At 37.3% G+C, this 18,986-nt stretch overlaps 1 protein-coding gene across 1 annotated transcript in view; it reads left to right on the forward strand.

Moving 5' to 3' along the window:
* The window catches only part of LOC113894116 (phospholipid scramblase 1-like), a 50,925-nt gene that overhangs the window by 19,965 nt on the left and 11,974 nt on the right, over window positions 1-18,986 (forward strand). The window contains exons 4-5 of the mRNA XM_027544021.1: window positions 5,319-5,539; window positions 16,174-16,335. Coding sequence (XP_027399822.1) covers window positions 5,319-5,539; window positions 16,174-16,335 — 383 coding nt within the window. The remainder of the gene's footprint in view (window positions 1-5,318; window positions 5,540-16,173; window positions 16,336-18,986) is intronic.

Genomic DNA, 18,986 nt, shown 5'->3' on the forward strand with positions numbered 1-18,986 from the left:
ATGCACTCGTCATAGCGAACAACCCTCTTCCAATAACACAAGAGAAGACTCTACACATGGACATCACCAGATGGTCAACACTGAAATCAGATTGATTATATGCTTTGCAGCCAAAGATGTAGAAGCTTTATACAGTCAAGAAAAACAAGACCAGGAGCTGACTGTGGCTCAGATCATGAACTCCTTATTACCAAATTCAGACTTAAATTGAAGAAAGTGGGGAAAACCACTAGACCATTCAGGTATGACCTAAATCAAATCCCTTATATTATACAGTGGAAGTGAGGAATAGATTTAAGGGACTAGATCTGATAGATAGAGTGCCTGATGAACTATGGATGGAGGTTCATGACATTGTACAGGAGACAGGGATCAAGACCATCCCCATGGAAAAGAAATGCAAAAAATCAAAATGGCTGTCTTGGGAGGCCTTACAAATAGCTGTGAAAAGAAGAGAAGTGAAAAGCAAAGGAGAAAAGGAAAGATATAAATATCTGAATGCAGAGTTCCAAAGAATAGCAAGAAGAGATAAGAAAGCCTTCCTCAGTGATCAATGCAAATAAAAAGAGGAAAACAACAGAATGGGAAAGACTAGAGATCTCTTCAGGAAAATTAGAGATACCAAGGGAACATTTCATGCCAAGATGGGCTTGATAAAGGACAGAAATGGTAGGGACCTAACAGAAGCAGACGATATTAAGAAGAGGTGGCAAGAACACACAGAACTGTACAAAAAAGATCTTCACAACCCAGATAATCACGATGGTGTGATCACTCACCTAGAGCCAGACATCCTGGAATGAGGGCCTTAGAAAGCATCACTACGAACAAAGCTAGTGGAAGTGATGGAATTCCAGTTGAGCTACTTCAAATCCTGAAAGATGATGCTGTGAAAGTGCTGCACTCAATATGCCAACAAATTTGAAAAACTCAGCAGTGGCCACAGGACTGGAAAAGGTCAGTTTTCATTCCAATCCCAAAGAAAGGCAATGCCAAAGAATGCTCAAACTACTGCACGATTGCACTCATCTCACATGCTACTAAAGTAATGCTCAAAATTCTCCAAGCCAGGCTTCAGCAATATGTGAACCGTGAACTTCCTGATGTTCAAGCTGGTTTTAGAAAAGGCAGGGGAACCAGAGATCAAATTGCCAACATCCGCTGGATCATGGAAAAAGCAAGAGAGTTCCAGAAAAACATCTATTTCTGCTTTATTGACTATGCCAAAGCCTTTGACTGTGTGGATCACAATAAACTGTGGAAAATTCTGAAAGAGATGGGAATACCAGACCACCTGACCTGCCTCTTGAGAAATCTGTATGGAGGTCAGGAAGCAACAGTTAGAACTGGACATGGAACAACAGCCTGGTTCCAAATAGGAAAAGGAGCAAGTCAAGGCTGTCTATTGTCACCCTGCTTATTTAACTTATATGCAGAGTACATCATGAGAAACGCTGGAATGGAAGAAACACAAACTGGAATCAAGATTGCCAGGAGAAATATCAATAACCTCAGATATGCAGGTGACACCACCCTTATGGCAGAAAGTGAAGAGGAACTCAAAAGCCTCTTGTTGAAAGTGAAAGTGGAGAGTGAAAAAGTCGGCTTAAAGCTCTACATTCAGAAAACGAAGATCATGGCATCTAGTCCCATAACTTCATGGGAAATAGACGGGGAAACAGTGGAAACAGTGTCAGACTTTATTTTTGGGGGCTCCAAAATCACTGCAGATGGTGACTGCAGCCATGAAATTAAAAGACGCTTACTCCTTGGAAGGAAAGTTATGACCAACCTAGATAGCATATTCAAAAGCACAGAGGTTCGTCTAGTCAAGGATATGGTTTTTCCTGTGGTCATGTATGGATGTGAGAATTGGACTGTGAAGAAGGCTGAGTGCCAAAGAATTGGTGCTTTTGAACTGTGGTGTTGGAGAAGACTCTTGAGAGTCCCTTGGACTGCAAGGAGATCCACCCAGTCCATTCTGAAGGAGATCGGCCCTGGGATTTCTTTGGAAGGACTGATGCTAAAGCTGAAACTCCAGTACTTTGGCCACCTCATGCGAAGAGTTGATTCATTGGAAAAGACTGATGCTGGGAGGGAATGGGGGCAAGAGGAGAAGGGGACGACAGAGGATGAGATGACTGGATGGCATCACTGACTCGATGGACGTGAGTCTGAGTGAACTCTGGGAGTTGGTGATGGACAGGGAGGCCTGGCGTGCTGCGATTCATGGGGTCGCAAAGAGTCGGACACGACTGAGTGACTGAACTGAACTGTACTGAAGATAAACATTTCCGTAAGAGAAATACATTGGTTATCTCTAGATTTGAGAATAGTTAACTTCAGGTGAAATCAGGTGTCATTATGACAACACAGTATTTTAAGAGAAACCTCCTTTTAAATTTGTATAGAGAAGGAAAAAATATTGCTAGTTTGTTTCCTCTTGCTGCATAAGAGAGATAAAAATGTCTGACACTTGCAGGCTATTTCCTCCGTTTGGAGACCCCTGGCCTTCCTGCCTGTTACCCTCTCAATATCCAGTTTATATCTCTGGATCAGGAAGATCCCTGGAGAAGGGAATAGCTACCCACTCCAGTATTCTTTCCCTGTGAATTCCATGAACAGAGGATCCTAGCAGGCTACAGTCCATAGGTCACAAAGAGTTGGACATCACTTAGTAACTAACACTTTCACTTTCATATTCCCTTTATTCCCACTTTCTGAAAAATTTTTATAATAAATGGATATTTAATTTTATTAAAAGCATTTTCTGCCTCTATTGAGATGATGGTGTGAGTTTTATTTTTCAACTTATTAATGTGGTGTATCACACTTAACGAGCTGCAGATATTGAACAATCATTGCAAACTTGGGGTAAAATCCACATGTTTATGGTGTATGATCCTCTTAATGTATTGTTGCAATCAGTTTGCTAGTATTTTATTGATGATTTTGCATCTATATTCATCAGTGATACCTGTAATTTTGTGTGTGTGTGTGCGATATCTTTGGTATCAGGGTGATTGTGGCCTTTTAGAGTGGTTTCAAAAGTGTTCATTTCTCTGCAGTTTTTTTGAATTAATTTCAGAATTAGTTAAATTTTCTCTAAATGTTTGGTATAATTCACCTGTGAAGCCATCTGGTCTTGAATTTTGTTTGTTGGGAGTTTTTAAATTACTGATTCAATATTTTCTATTCCTTCTTGGTTCAGTCTGAGATTGTATCTTTCTCAGAATTTGTTCATTTCTCCTACAGTATCTGTTTTATTGGCATATAGTTACTTATACTAGTCTTTTCTAATCCTTTGTATTTCGGTGGTTTAGGCTGTAACTTCTTATTCATTTCTGATTTTACTGATTTGGGCCTTTTTTTTTTGATGAGTCTGGTTAAAGGCGTACCAATTTTATCTTTTTTAAGAACCAGCTTTTAGTTTCAGTGATTTTTTTCTGTTGCCCTTCAATCTCTTCTATTTCTGCTTTTATATTTATGATTCCTTTTCTTAAACTAACTTTGGGTTTTGTTTGTTATTCTTTCTCTAGTTGCTTTAGGCATAACGTTAGGTTGTTTATTTGAGATTTTTCTCATTTCCTTAGGTAAGATTTTAAAGTTATAAACTGGTCTTTCAGAAATACTTTTGTTGCATCCCATAGATTTGGATTGTTGTGTTTTCATTTATCGCTAGGTATTTTTTAAATTTCCTCTTTGATTTCTTCAATAATCCATTGAATGTTTAGTAGTATATCATTTAGCCTCCATGGGTTTGTCTTTTTTGCCCTTTTTTTTTTTTTTTTTCTTTTTCTCTTGTAGTTGATTTCTAGCCTCATATTGTTGTGGAAGGAAAAGATGCTTCATATGATTTCAATTTTCTTGAATTTATGAAGCCTTGCTTTGTGGCCCATCTTGTGATTTACCCCGGATAATGCTCCACGTGCACTTGAAAAGAATGTGTATTCTGCTGCTTTTGGCAGCAGAATGCTGAAATGCTCAATTAAATCTGTCTGGTCTAGTGTGTCATTTAAGGCCTCTGTTTTTTACTGATTTTTCTATCTGGATGATCTGTTCATTGATGTAAGTGGGATGCTAAAGTTCCCCAAATTATTATTTTGTAACTGTTCATTTCTCCTTTTATGTCTGTTAATATTTGCCTTATATATTGAGGTACTTCTATGTTGGGTGCATGCATATTTACAATATTTTCTTCTCGAATTGATCCCTTGATTATTATGTATCATCCTTCTTTGTCTCTTCTAACAGTGTTTAAAGTCTATTTTGTCTGATATAAGTATTGATTGCTATTTCAGAATTCTTTTGATTTCTATTTCTGTGGACTACTTTTTTCCATCCCCTCACTTTCAATCTGTATGTGTCTCTACATCTGAAAGGAGTCATTTTTAGGTAGAAAATGTATGAGTCCTCCTGGTTTTGTATCCATTCAGCCAGTCTAGGTTTTTTGTTGGAGCATTCAGTCCACTTACACTTAAGGTAATCATTGATGAATATGTTCATAATGACATTCTTTCAATTGTCTTGGATTTGTAGATCTTTTTCTTCATTTTCTCTTTTGTTCTCTTGTGCTTTGATGACTATCTTTAGTATTGTGTTTGGAGTTTCTTTTTCTTTTCTGAGTGTATATCTATTAAAGTTTATTGTTTTGCAGTTACCATAGTGTAACCCAGCATTTTAAATAGTTACCCAATAATTCTCAGGAAGGGATAATACATATTACCTTTTGTTGTTAAATATTTACTTTGCTTCCATTTTATTTTTTCTAAGTTGTGTAGTAGTGAATATTTAGTACAGAGAGCAATTTTTAAAATTTTAGAAATTTTTGTGTGATCATAGGAGTAAGATTATTAGGACGAAGATAATATTTCCATTTTCTTGCAAAAAAAAAAAAAAGGTGACTTCATTATCTTATGTGGACAATATATGAGAGTGCTCACTGTCTCCCCTAATTTAAGTGAAATATTTTTGCTTGGTTTCTATTAGCCAGATTGATGACTAATAAAGCCATTTTCATGACCTATAGGAAGGAAAACTGGAGAGGTGCAATTTTTTTAAAGTAACTCAAAACCTATCAGATCAGATCAAAACCCTATAGTTACAGGTTAATTTCTCTGAACTTCAAAAATGAAATGCTGTGCATGGAATTTTAGCATAAAAGGAACCCGAGAACAGCTACCGTCTCTTTTATTTTTCTATATGGGGAAACAAAACTCAACATTATGCAACTTATTGTATTTGAACATAATTTAGTATGCAGTTTATACAAATCATATCAGTGTTATTCATAATCATCATTTTATTTCATTCTTTAGTATTCAGTCCTTTTGAAACTAATAAAACATATGATGTCATGAATAATCAAGGACAAAGACTTTACTTTGCAGAAGAGAAAAGTAATTGTTTCATCAGACACCTCTGTGGACCTTCAAGGCCTTTTACCATGACAATTTATGATAATGTAGGATGTGATGTCATTACTCTGCATAAAGCTCTAAGATGGAGCTGTTGCTGGAGTAACTGCTGCCTACAAAAGGTCAGTAAATATTATTTCTACAATGTGATTCGAATGTATTTGAGTTCCTTCAAAAAAGCCTCAACACTGGGCAGTATGTTAAAATTAAGAATAGTCTGGGATGAAATATGTCAGAGAGAGAATTAAATAATATCTCATACTTTCAGAATAAGACCCATGTATAACATTGTAAATATTTTTCTGGCAATGAAAGTTAAAAGAAATTTAGATTTTTAGAAGTTTTCTATTGTAAAATATCATTGTGACTTTTTTCCGAACTTTAAACATCTTATTTTCTATTGGAGTATAGCCGATAAACAATGTTATGGTAGTTTAAGGTAAACAGTGAAGGGACTCAGCCATTTATGTACATGTATCTATTCTCCCCTAAACCTCTTTCCCATCCAGGCTAGCATATAACATTGAGCAGAATTTCATGTGCTATGCAATAGGCCCTTTTTGGTTACCCATTTAAAATATAGCAGTGTGCAAAACATCTATTTCTGCTTTATTGACTATGCAAAAGCCTTTGACTGCATGGATCACAATAAACTGTGGAAAATTCCGAAAGAGATAGGAATGCCAGACCACCTGACCTGCCTCTTGAGAAACCTATATGCAGGTCAGGAAGCAACAGTTAGAACTGGACATGGAACAACAGACTAGTTCCAAATAGGAAAAAGAGTACGTCAAGGCTGTATATTGTCACCCTGCTTATTTAACTTATATGCAGAGTACATCATGAGAAACGCTGTGGAAGAAACACAAGCTGGAATCAAGATTGCCGGGAGAAATATCAGTAACCTCAGATATGCAGATGACACCACTCTTATGGCAGAAAGTGAAGAGGAACTAAAAAGCCTCTTGATGAAAGTGAAAGTGGAGAGTGAAAAAGTTGGCTTAAAGCTCAACATTCAGACAACTAAGATCATGACATCTGGTCATATTTCCTTCATGGGAAATAGATGGGGAAACAGTGGAAGCAGTGTCAGACTTTATTTTTTTGGGCTCCAAAATCACTGCAGTTGGTGACTGCAGCCATGAAATTAAAAGACGCTTACTCCTTGGAAGGAAAGTTATGTCCAACCTAGATAGCATATTCAAAAGCAGAGACATTACTTTGCCAACAAAGGTCTGTCTAGTCAAGGCTATGATTTTTCCTGTGGTCATGTATGGATGTGAGAGTTGGACTGTGAAGAAGGCTGAGCGCCAAAGAATTGATGCTTTTGAACTGTGGTGTTGGAGAAGACTCTTGAGAGTCCCTTGGACTGCAAGGAGATCCAACCAGTCCATTCTGAAGGAGATCAGCCCTGGGATTTCTTTGGAAGGAATGATACTAAAGCTGAAACTCCAGTACTTTGGCCCCCTCATGTGAAGAGTTGACTCATTGGAAAAGACTCTGATGCTTGGAGGGATTGGGGACAGGAGGAGAAGGGGACAATAGAGGATGAGATGGCTGGATGGCATCACTGATTCAATGGATGTGAGTCTGAGTGAACTCCGGGAGTTGGTGATGGACAGGGAGGCCTGGCATGCTGCGATTCATGGGGTCGCAAAGAGTTGGACACGACTGAGCGACTGAACTGAACTGAACTGAATGTGTATATGTGGAGAAGGAAATGGCAAGCCACTCCAGTATTCTTGCCTAGAGAATTTCCTGGACAGAAGAGCCTGGTGGGCTGCTGTCCATAGGGTTGCACAGAGTTGGACATGACTGAAGCGATTTAGCATGCATGTATGCATTGGAGGAGGAAATGGCAACCCACTCCAGTATTCTTGCCTTGAAAATCCCAGGGACAGAGGAGCCTGGTGGGCTGCTGTCTGTGGGGTCGCACAGAGTCGGACACGACTGAAGCAACTTAATAGCAGCAGCAGCAGCAGTGTGTACATGATCTTCCCAAAATACTAACTATCCCTTCCCCCTGGCAACCATAAGTTGTTTTCTAAGTCTGTGAGTCTCTTTCTGTTTTGTAAGTTCATTTATATCATTTCTTTTTAGATTCCACATATAAGGAGTGTCATAAGATTTTTCTCTTTCTCTGTCTGACTTCACTCAATATGAAACTCTCTAGGACCATCCACTGCAAATGGCATTATTTCATTCTTTTTAATGCCTGAGCAATATTCCATTGTATATATGTACCACATCTTCTTTATCCATTCCTCTGTCTATGGGAATTTAGGTTGCTTCCATGTCTTGGCTATTGTAGAGTGCTACAATGAACACTGGGGTATATGTATCCTTTTGGATAATGTTTATCTCCAGATGTATGCCCAGGAGTGGAACTGAAAGGTCATAGGGTAGCTGTTTTTAGTTTGCTAAGGAACCTCTATACTACTCTCAATATTGCATTTCCCTGTGTGTATTTATTAGCTACTGAATATCTTTATATAGTGTTTAAATCTTTTGCCCTTCCTAAAACAAGCCAATTCATCTTACTGAGTTATAAGCATTCTTTAGATAGTCTGAATACAAGCCTTTTCTCAGATATGTGTATTGCCAATATTGTGCCCAGGATTATGGCTTGGCTTTTCATTTTATCATCCTTGGAAAAAAGGAGGGTTTCAATTTTGATAAAATCTAATTTATCATGTATATTCTTTTATGGTCCATGTCTTTAAGAACTTACCTAAAAAAAATTTGCCTATCACAAAATAGCAAAGACTTCCTTATATTTCTTCCAGAAATTATATATTTAGGTCTAGTTTCATTTGAAGTTAATTTTTTGTACCTGTGAGGGAAGAGCTGAGATTTTTTTTTTTAATTTAATGTCCAGTTGTTTGAACACCATGTTTTGAAAAAAGACTACCCTTACCATAGAATTGTCTTTTATATCTTTGAAAATAAATTGTCGATATATGCGTGTACCTATTTCTGAAATCTGCTGTCTTCCACTGTTCCACTGATTTGTTGTTGTTGTTGTTGTTTAGTTACTAAGTTGTGTTCAATTCTTTGTGACCCCATGGACTGCAGCGTGCCAGGCTTCCTTGTCCTTCACTATCTCCCAGGGTTTACTGGTGGCTCAGATGGTAAAGCATCTGCCTACAACACAGAAGACCCAGGTTCAACACCTGGATTGGGAAGATCTCCTGGAGAAGGAAGTGGCAACCCACTCCAGTACTCTTGCCCGGAAAATCCCATGGACAGAGAAGCCTAGTAGGCTACAGTCCATGGGTTTGCAAAGAGTCGGACAAGACTGAGCAACTTCACTTTCACTTATACATATAGGTATATATAGATATGTACCCTTATGCCAATACTACATTGTACTGAGTACCTAGCTTTAAAGTCTTAACACTAGCAAGTATGAGCATTCTAATTTTGGTTTGCTTTTTTTTAAATTGTTTGATTGTTAAGTACTTTTATTTTCATATAAGTTTCAAAAGAATATTTTATTATTTTATATTACTTGAAACTTCATGCCAAGATAGTGATTTGGATGGCATTGAATTTATTTGTTAGTTTTGGGAAATAGTGGTTTATTTAGCTCTCCAGGTGGGCTCAATGGTAAAGAATGAAGGAGGTACAGGAGGCACGGCTTCAATCCCTGGGTCAGTGCAACCCACTCCAGTATTCTTGCCTGGAACATTCCATGGACAGAAGAGCCTGGAGGGGTACAGTCCATAGGGTCACAAAGAGTTGGACAAAACTGAGCCACTGAGCATGACTTCTTTTACTTATTTATTTATTTTTATTTTTGGTTGTGCTGGATCTTAGTTGCTGTGTGTGGGCTTTCTCTAGTTGCGTAGAGCAAGGGCTGCTCTTTAGTTGTGGTGCATGGGCATCTGACTGCAGTGGCTTCTCTTGTTGCATAGCACAGGCTCTGGACTCATGGGTTTCAGTAGTTGCAGCATGCGGGCTCTGTAGTTGTGGCACACGGGCTTAGTTGCTCCACAGCATGTGGAATCTTCCTGGATGAGAGACTGAACCAGTCTCCCCTACATCGGCAGGCAGATTCTTATCCACCATGCCAACAGGGAAGTTCAGGAAGTGATTTTTTTACTAATACAATATCTTTGCTTCATGACTATGGTATATTTCTCCTTAGATTTAGGTCTTCTTTAATAACTCCTGGTAGTTATTTTCAGTGCATAGTCTTATAAATATCCTATTAGGGCTAAATGAAAGTATTTCATGTTTTTAGATACAATTAAGTGAAAGTGAAAGTCGCTCAGTCGTGTCCGACTCTTTGCGAGCCCATGGACAATAAAGCCAATGGAATTCTCCAGGACAGAACACTGGAGTGGGTAGCCTTTCCCTTCTCCAGGAGATATTCCCAACCTAGGGATCGAACCCAGGTCTCCCACACTGCAGGCAGATTCTTTACCAGCTGAGCTACAAGGAAGTGAAGTGAAGTCACTCAGTCATGTCCGACTCTTTGCGACCCCATGGACTGTAGCCTACCAGGCTCCTCCGTCCACGGGTTTCTCCAGGCAAGAGTATTGGAGTGGGTTGCCATTTCCTTCTCCAGGAGATCTCCCCGACCCAGGGATTGAACCTGGGTCTCCCGCATTCCAGGCAGATGCTTTAACCGCTGAACCACCAGGGAGGTTCGAGCTACAAGGAAGATACAATTAAAAATATATTCAAATTAAATATTTCATCTGTGTTGCTCACATATAGAAAAACAATTGAGCCTTGATTATTGATCCCTTACCCTTTGACAGCCAAAAATCACTTATGAATTCTATCAGGAATTTATATATTCCTTAAGGTTTTCTCCAACTACATAATAAGAAAATAAAGTTTTACTTCTGCTTTTCTTATCTGCATGCTTTTTACTTATATGTGTATATATATAAGTGTCACATTTAATTATTGTCAACTTTCTAGATCAGAATACTAATATTGAACATATGTAAGAATGGATAGTCTTGCCTTTTGTACCGATTTTTAAGATCTAATCTTTATCATTAAGAATGACATTCTTCTGTAGTTTTTTTACATATAAAAAACTTTGTTTCATATATTTTCTTAGGTTGAAGAAGCTCCCATTTATTCCTAGTTTTATGAGTTTATATCATAAATAAATTTTGTATTTTGTCAAATATTTTTCCATATCTACTCATTTGATTACATGACTTTTCTCTTTTAATCTGTGACTATGTAAACTGCATCAAATGATCTTTTTAAATGTTAAATCAACTTGACATTCTTGAGGTAAATTCCACTTGTACACATTTGTTATTCTTTTTATATATTTCTGGATTCACTTTGCTAATAGTTTGTGTTTATGTATATGATGTATATATCTGTATTATTCCTTTAAGTTTTTGTGTGGCTTCTGAATCAGGATAATGTGGGTTTCATAAGGAAAGTTGGAACTATTCCTTATTCTTTTCTGAAAGAGCTTGTGTAGGATTTGTATTATTATCTTATTTAAATATTTTATTATATTCTTTCAGTTCAGTTCAGTTGCTCAGTCGTGTCCGACTCTTTGCAACACCATGAACCGCAGCACACCAGGCCCCCCTGTCCATCACCAACTCCCGGAGTTCACTGAGACTCACGTCCATCGAGTCAGTGATGCCATCCAACCATCTCATCCTCTGTTGTCCCCTTCTCCTCCTGCCCTCAATCTTTCCCAGCATCAGAGTCTTTTCCAGTGAGTCAGCTCTTCACAGCAGGTGGCCAAAGTATTGGAGTTTCAGCTTCAACATCAGTCCTTCCAATGATCTCCTTTACACACAGGACTGATCTCCTTTAGGATGGACTGGTTGGATCTTCTTGCAGTCCAAGGGACTCTCAAGAGTCTTCTCCAACACCACAGTTCAAAAGCATCAATTCTTCGGTGCTCAGCTTTCTTCACAGTCCAACTCTCACATCCATACATGATCACTGGAAAAATCATAGCCTTGACTAGACGGACCTTTGTTGGCAAAATAATGTCTCTGTTTTTTAATATGCTGTCTAGGTTGGTCATAACTTTCCTTCCAAGAAGTAAGTGTCTTTTAATTTCATGGCTGCAATCACCATCTGCAGTGATTTTGGAGCCCAGAAAAATAAAGTCAGCCACTGTTTCCCCTGTTTCCCCATCAATTTGCCATGAAGTGATGGGACCGGATGCCATGATCTTCATTTTCTGAATGTTGAGCTTTAAGCCAACTTTTTCACTCTTCTCTTTTAACTTCATCAAGAGGCTCTTTAGTTCTTCTCCACTTTCTGCCATAAGGGTCTTTAGTGAAGCTATCTCAGTCTGTAATAGTGGGTGTGTGAAGGATTTTAAACTTATATTCAAAACTTGTTTAATATATAGAGAGATAATCAGGTTTTCTTTTTCTTCTTAAGTCCATTTTTGTAATTTGTTTCTTTCAAAGGATTTGTCTATAGAAGCTGTTGAATTTTAATTGGCATAAAGTTGTTAATATATTCTTTACTTTCAAGTTTGCAGATTATGTATTAATAGCTCCCTTTTCATTTGAAACAGCAGTAATTTGTGTTTCTTTCTTTTTTCATGTTTAGCTTAAGGAACTTTACTTTTGGTTTAGTTTTCTCTTTTTTGGTCCATTTCCTGTTTGATTCTTTTCCTCTAATCTTTTATTTCTTTGACAATTTCTCCTACCTTCTTAAAATAGGAACTTTTATTAAAAAGTATTCACAACCTCATACAGCACTTACTGGGGCCAGACCTCAAATAAGAAGCCACAAAAAAATCAAGGAACTCTCAACCACTGCCATTCCCTTTTTCCAGATGTTGAGTCATGTCCAGATTTATCTTCAGAATCATTTTAAGAGATTCTAATAGGAGGGTAGAATTCTAGGAATTTCCCTTCTGTTTGATTGTGTAATGTTAGGAATATGGTTTCTTGGTTCTTTTTGAGATTTACCTTCTCTTTACACCTCTTCCACCTTTACCTGAACTTCTCTTTCTTTAACCTAGATCTTCCTGTCTTATGCAGTTTTTATTCTACTCTCTGTTATGAAAGGGAATCTTGGATGGATGACATTGTAAAAAGTTCTTATGCCTAGACATCAGCCCCAGTGAGTCCTCCCATAGTCTTCTTGTACTGCCAATGGAGGCAGTAGGGGCTGTACTGTCGCATCCCATTTTCAGTTATGTTTCTCAGACTGGTCCTTTGATTTTTTTTTTTTTTTCTTATTGATTCTTGCCAAATGAAACACCTCCCATGACAACAGTTATCCAGATATGTTTGTAAAGTGCTTCTCCCTCTGTTTATACTATTTTCTTTTTTTTTAAAATTTATTTATTTTAATTGCAGTCTACTTATCTTCTGAGGGGGATCTGTTTCTCTTTGTTATGAATACTGGTTAGTGGTATCTGGATTCTTTGGATCTCAGAAGTTATCTTGCTACTGTCACTTGTTTTACTATGCTGCTGCTAAGTCGCTTCAGTCGTGTCAGACTCTGTGCGACCCCATGGACTGCAGTCTACCAGGCTTCTCTGTCCATGGGATTCTCCAGGCAAGAAGACTGGAGTGGGTTTCCATTTCCTTCTCCAATGCATGAAAGTGGAAAGTGAAAGTGAAGTCACTCAGTCATGTCTGACTCTTAGCGACCCCATGGACTGCAGCCTACCAGGCTCCTCCATCCATAGGATTTTCTGGGCAACAGTACTGGAGTGGGGTGCCATTGCCTTCTCCCATAGATATATGTTTTACTATATCTACTTGTATTTTGAGATGTGAGGCCATAATTTTTCCATCTACTTTGATAAAGAACTTCACGGTGGTTTTGTTTGGTTTAGCAATCATACTTACTGTGTCCTTTCTATGAGAATTTTGAGAAGATTCACACACTACATGACCACTACCACCATCTTCACTTAAGGTCTTCATTTATTTTTTGAAAGAATAATAAAAACATATGTATATATAAAAAGGAGGAAGTTAAAGAGGAAAGAAGAAAGAGAGAAGGTGGGAGAAAGAAAGAAATAAAGTTAGCAGAAGTATATTCAGAAAAAATAATGCCTATCAAACTCTCAGTTACCATGTCTGCTTTATTCTTTTCAGAAGCAGCTGCTATTATGAGTTAAAGAATTATTCTGTGAATATTTGTAGAATAGATGCATCAGTTCAGTTCATTTCAGTCGCCCAGTCTGTCCAACTCTTTGCGACCCCATGAATCACAGCTCTCCAGGCCTGCCTGTCCATCACCAACTGCCAGAGTTCCCTCAAACTCATATACATCGAGTCAGTGATGCCATCCAGCCATCTCATCTTCTGTCGTCCTCTTCTCCTCCTGCCCACAATCCCTCCCAGCATCACAGTCTTTCCCAATGAGTCAACTCTTCGAATCAGGTGGCCAAAGTATTGCAGTTTCAGCTTCAGCATCAGTCCTTCCAATGAACACCCAGGACTGACTCCTTTAGGATGAACTGGTTGGATCTCCTTGAAGTCCAAGGGACTCTCAAGAGTCTTCTCCACACCACAGTTCAAAAGCATCAGTTCTTCAGTGCTTGGCTTTCTTTATAGTCCAACTCTCACATCCCCATACATGACCACTGGAAAAACCATAGCCTTGACTAGACGGACCTTTGTTGGCAAAGTAACGTCTCTGCTTTTCAATATGCTATCTAGGTTGGACATAACTTTCCTTCCAAGAAGTAAGCGTCTTTTAATTTCATGGCTGCAGTCACCAACTGCAGTGATTTTGGAGCCCCCAAAAATAAAGTCTGACACTGTTTCCACTGTTTCCCCATCTATTTCCCATGAAGTGATGGGACCAGATGCCATGATCTTCATTTTATGAATGTTGAGTTTGAGCCAACTTTTTCACTCTCCACTTTCACTTTCATCAAGAAGCTTTTTAGTTCCTCTTCACTTTCTGCCATAAGATGGTGTCATCTGCGTATCTGAGGTTATTGATAATTCTCCCAGCAATCTTGATTCCAGCTTGTGCTTCTTCCAGCCCAGCATTTCTCATGATGTATTCTGCATATAAGTTAAATAAGCAGGGTGACAATATACAGCCTTGACATACTCCTTCTCCTATTTGGAACCAGTCTGTTGTTCCATGTCCAGTTCTAACTGTTGCTTCCTGACCTGCATATAGGTTTCTCAAGAGGCAGATCAGGTGGTCTGATATTACCATCTCTTTCAGAATTTTCCACAGTTTATTGTGATCCACACAGTCAAAGGCTTTGGCATAGATAATAAAGCAGAAACAGATGTTTTTCTGGAACTCTCTTGCTTTTTCCATGATCCAGCGGATGTTGGCAATTTGATCCCTGGTTCCTCTGCCTTTTCTAAAACCAGCTTGAACATCTGGAAGTTCACAGTTCACATATTGCTGAAGCCTGGCTTGGAGAATTTTGGGCATTTCTTTACTAGCATGTGAGATGAGTGGAATTGAGTGGTAGAAAGAATCTTTGAGCATTCTTTGGCATTGCCTTTCTTTGGGATTGGAATGAAAACTGACCTTTTCCAGTCCTGTGGCCACTGCTGAGTTTTCCAAATTTGCTGGCATATTGAGTGCAGCACTTTCAAAGCATCCTCTTTCAAGATTTGAAATAGCTCAACTGGAATTCCATCAACTCCACTAGTTTTGTTTGTAGTGATGCTTTCTAAGGCCCACATTCTGGGATGTCTGGCTCTAGGTGAATGATCACACCATTGTGATTATCTTGGCTGTGAAGCTCTTTTTTGTACAGTTCTTCTGTCTATTCTTGCCACCTCTTCTTGATATCTTCTGCTTCTGTTAGGTCCGTACCATTTCTGTCCTTTATTGAGCCCATCTTTGCATGAAATGTACTTATGCTTATATATCTATATATCTATATCTCTCTATATATATACTCACATATATATGTGTGTGTCTATTTGAGGTGTGTTTGTAACACGGTAGATATTTTTCTACAATTTTTTTCACTTGAAGATTATATCGGTATGTATAGAACTTCCTCAATCTCATAAATGGTTTCATAATAAGCCATTTTATGGATGATATGCCATGATTTATTCAACTAGTTTCTGTTGATTTAATGAACTGAATTTTAAATCACAATGAGCATAAAGAACTTCAATGAAGTCATATTTGTATTGTCATAAAAGTACAAAAGTTCTTGGCATATTGGATAATAAACAGTTTTGGTGTGATTTGCGCTTTTAAGGCATATCTAATAGACATAAAATTTTAAAAAGTGATCCTCACAAGCACCAACTATTATTATTATCCCTCTTTTGGAAGTGGAAAATTAATTTCAGAGAGGTGAGTGATCTGTCCATATTTCCTGTGGTTAGTGAGCAGCAGCATCAGATCTCAATTCAGGGATTTCAACATCCAAATTCTTCTTTTTCACTTCCATGCATGCGGGCTAAATTGCTTCAGTCGTGTCCAACTCCTTGCAACCCTATGGACCCTAGCTCATGAGGTTCCTCTGTCCATGGGATTCTCCAGGCAAGAATACTGGAGTGGATTGCCATGCCCTCCTCCAGGGGATCTTCCTGACCCAGGGATTGAACCTGCATCTCTTGCATCTCCTGCATTGGCAGTCGGGTTCTTTACCATACCACCACCTAGAAAGCCCTTTCACTTCTGCATCAGTTCCCAAATATAGGGCATGCCTAAAACTCAAGAGTTTTGTTCACATATACAAAAACTTAAGTAAAAAGTGGCATATAAGTAAATACAGTCTTATTTACAAATCAAATATATCTAATTTGATTAATACTATATGTTTTTTAATATTTTGTAGCTAAAAGTTGAGGCTCCTCCTGGAGAAATAATTGGATATGTTTATCAATACTATCACCCATTTTTGCCAATGTTTAAAATAACAAATGAAAATAAGGAGAATTTAATGAAAATCAGAGGGCCATGTGTGGTTTCTAGCTGTCTCAAAGATCTAAATTTTAATGTGAGTAATTTATTATGTTTTAGGATATCATGCTCAAATTAGTTAATAATTTGATACTTTTCTAATGCAGATAGTTAATTACTGTGATTAAAACAAAATTAAAACGTTACAATTATTACTATACCTACTTGCCTAATTTTTAAATTGAATTTCTAATTCATAATTTCTTTGCTTAATTAAGCCCTACAGTTTGTGAAGCTTATAAGGCATCTTTTAATCTATATTTTAAGTGTTTAACTATCAAACAAGAAGCTTTGAAAATATTGAAAGATGAAATTAACTTTATTTCAATAGATTGTGACATAATCCAGCATTAGTTATAAATAATATATTAAAGCTAATTTTTATAAAATTCTGAAATTGCTATGATACAATTTTGTTAATGTTTTATGTGCTTACTGATTTACTTCTCAGAAAATGGCCAACATTCAGATAATAATTTAGGAAGTAAACTACTAAATACAGTTAATAAAACTAACCCACTACAGTTGTTTAAATCTGTAGATTCCTAAGCAACAGAGAATATTATCTTGGTATGATAAGATATTCTATTTGAAAAAAGTACTGCTTGTCAGCCTTTTATCAAGGATATTTTTGCTTGTTTTAATATCTGAAATGTATAATCAGAAATTTGGACACAACCTAGTTAAAATACTACCTGAGTTTTTTTCTCCTCTAGAATTATGTCAATTCACTTTAGTGATGCTAATTCTGATTGGCACTTGCATGCACTGATTAAAGAAGGCATACTTAAAAATTAATTATAATAATAATGCTTCATTTGAAAATTTAATAAAATGAGCATACAGAACTCTTATTTTTCTATTTCAAGTTGAAAACCAGTGGAAGAGGGTGTTCTGTGCTTAAAACTCTGGGAGGTAAAGCTACCTTGCCTCATTTTTTAATAATACCAGTGTTTTATCTCACATTATGGTACAGTAAATTCTACTTTATTCTACTGTCTTAAGAACTTTCTCTAAGGTATTTAATATACTTCCTATTCCTTCTAAATTTGAAACAAAGCCATTTTATAGTTGGCACTTGTAGGTAACCTCCAAGAGTAAGGAAGAAGAAAGGGAGGTAACGATTCTGTGAGAAAGTCATCTTGTGCACAAATGTGGGCAAATCTTTTAATACTTTTGGTTATGAAAAAGAGGAGACATGTAAAGCAGCAGCTGGTTATAGAGCAGGACTAGGGTGTGGCAAATAAGATGTTTATCTCAGGTGAAAAATTACAATTGGTACCAAAAACCTGGTAATTAAGATAAATGATATTTGAAAATATTTTTAACATCAAAATTAATGCAAAAATCTATTATAAACAAATACCAAAACTTTAGATAAGACAGAAACTAACTCTGCATCTATATGACCTGTCTTCATAAACACTATTACCATAAACCTGTTCCTGACTAGGTCAGGGCACAGAGTGGTCAGGGAGGTATATTTACCAAAGGTGTTTCCTTAGTACGCTTTGATTTTAAAGGAAAGAAGCCAAATTGGAGGAAAAATGTGGAGAAACAACATAAACTGAATACTTGATGAACTTTTTCTCTTACTTGGTATGGAAGGGAATGTAGGGAACTGGTTTTGAACAGGCATAGAAATGGCCCATTCATCACACTAGAAAGGAAGCAGGGAGTGTTGGTACAGATAGAATAACTTTCTAGGCTGGTATCTGCGAGTTTAGTAAGTTCCTGTCCAGTTGCTCCTATTTTCTCCTCAATGGAAACGATAAGCTATTTTGCTGAGGGTAATAGGGAAAGATGTGTTCAGAGTTCTGGAAAAACTGGATGTTTGACATAATCATGTAAAACTCTTCCATATTTCTATTCCCCAACTTCCTTAGCTTACAAGGCTAGGCAGACCGAGTCCTCCATGCTTCTCTTTTCTTACTCATTTTCTACCACTATCTCCTTCACTCATTTTGCTCCAGCCATGTTCCTTCCTAAATCAGAGCCTTTTAACATATAGCTGACCCTCTCTAGGAGGCTCTCACTTTCCCTATTCCTCTGTCACTAGTTCATACCAATCCTCCAAATCTCAGCTCAAATGATGCTTTGCCTAAGAGGTTTTCTCTAAAACCATCCCTCCAGTTCTTTCTGTCTGCCTATTATCTCCCTATTATACTCCATCATATCACACTTCCTTTCCCTTCTGGCATTCATTACAAAATAAGCAGTGGAATTTATCACAGATGTATTGTTTTATATTTACATGAGTATCTCTTATGTTGAGAAATAACATTAGTTGGTACGAGATGTTGTACTCTAGGGAGTCTAAATGAGTAAAGAAAAAAAGGGCATGAGGAAATTACAGAGGGATTCAGAAAATTAGCATCTCTTAGGAAAGAGTTAGCTGTGTAGAAGAGCTGAAAAGCTAGTGGTTTTCATTTTGCAATTAAATGGATTCTCCAATCAAATTTAAGCAAATTATACATATTAATATAATTTTATATAATACGCATTATATATAAAACATAATATATGTATGTATACACATGTATACATAAAATCACTTGTATCCAATCAATTTGAAAATTTTCCTTTAGGTAGACATTGTCTATACATGTTTTTAGAGGCTATCTTCTGATCCTATTGAATATTCTTTTTATTTCAGAGTATATCATTATTATATTATAACTCATATGG

The sequence above is a fragment of the Bos indicus x Bos taurus genome, chromosome 1, assembly GCF_003369695.1.
Source record: "Bos indicus x Bos taurus breed Angus x Brahman F1 hybrid chromosome 1, Bos_hybrid_MaternalHap_v2.0, whole genome shotgun sequence".
NCBI classification, from domain to species: Eukaryota; Metazoa; Chordata; class Mammalia; order Artiodactyla; family Bovidae; genus Bos; species Bos indicus x Bos taurus.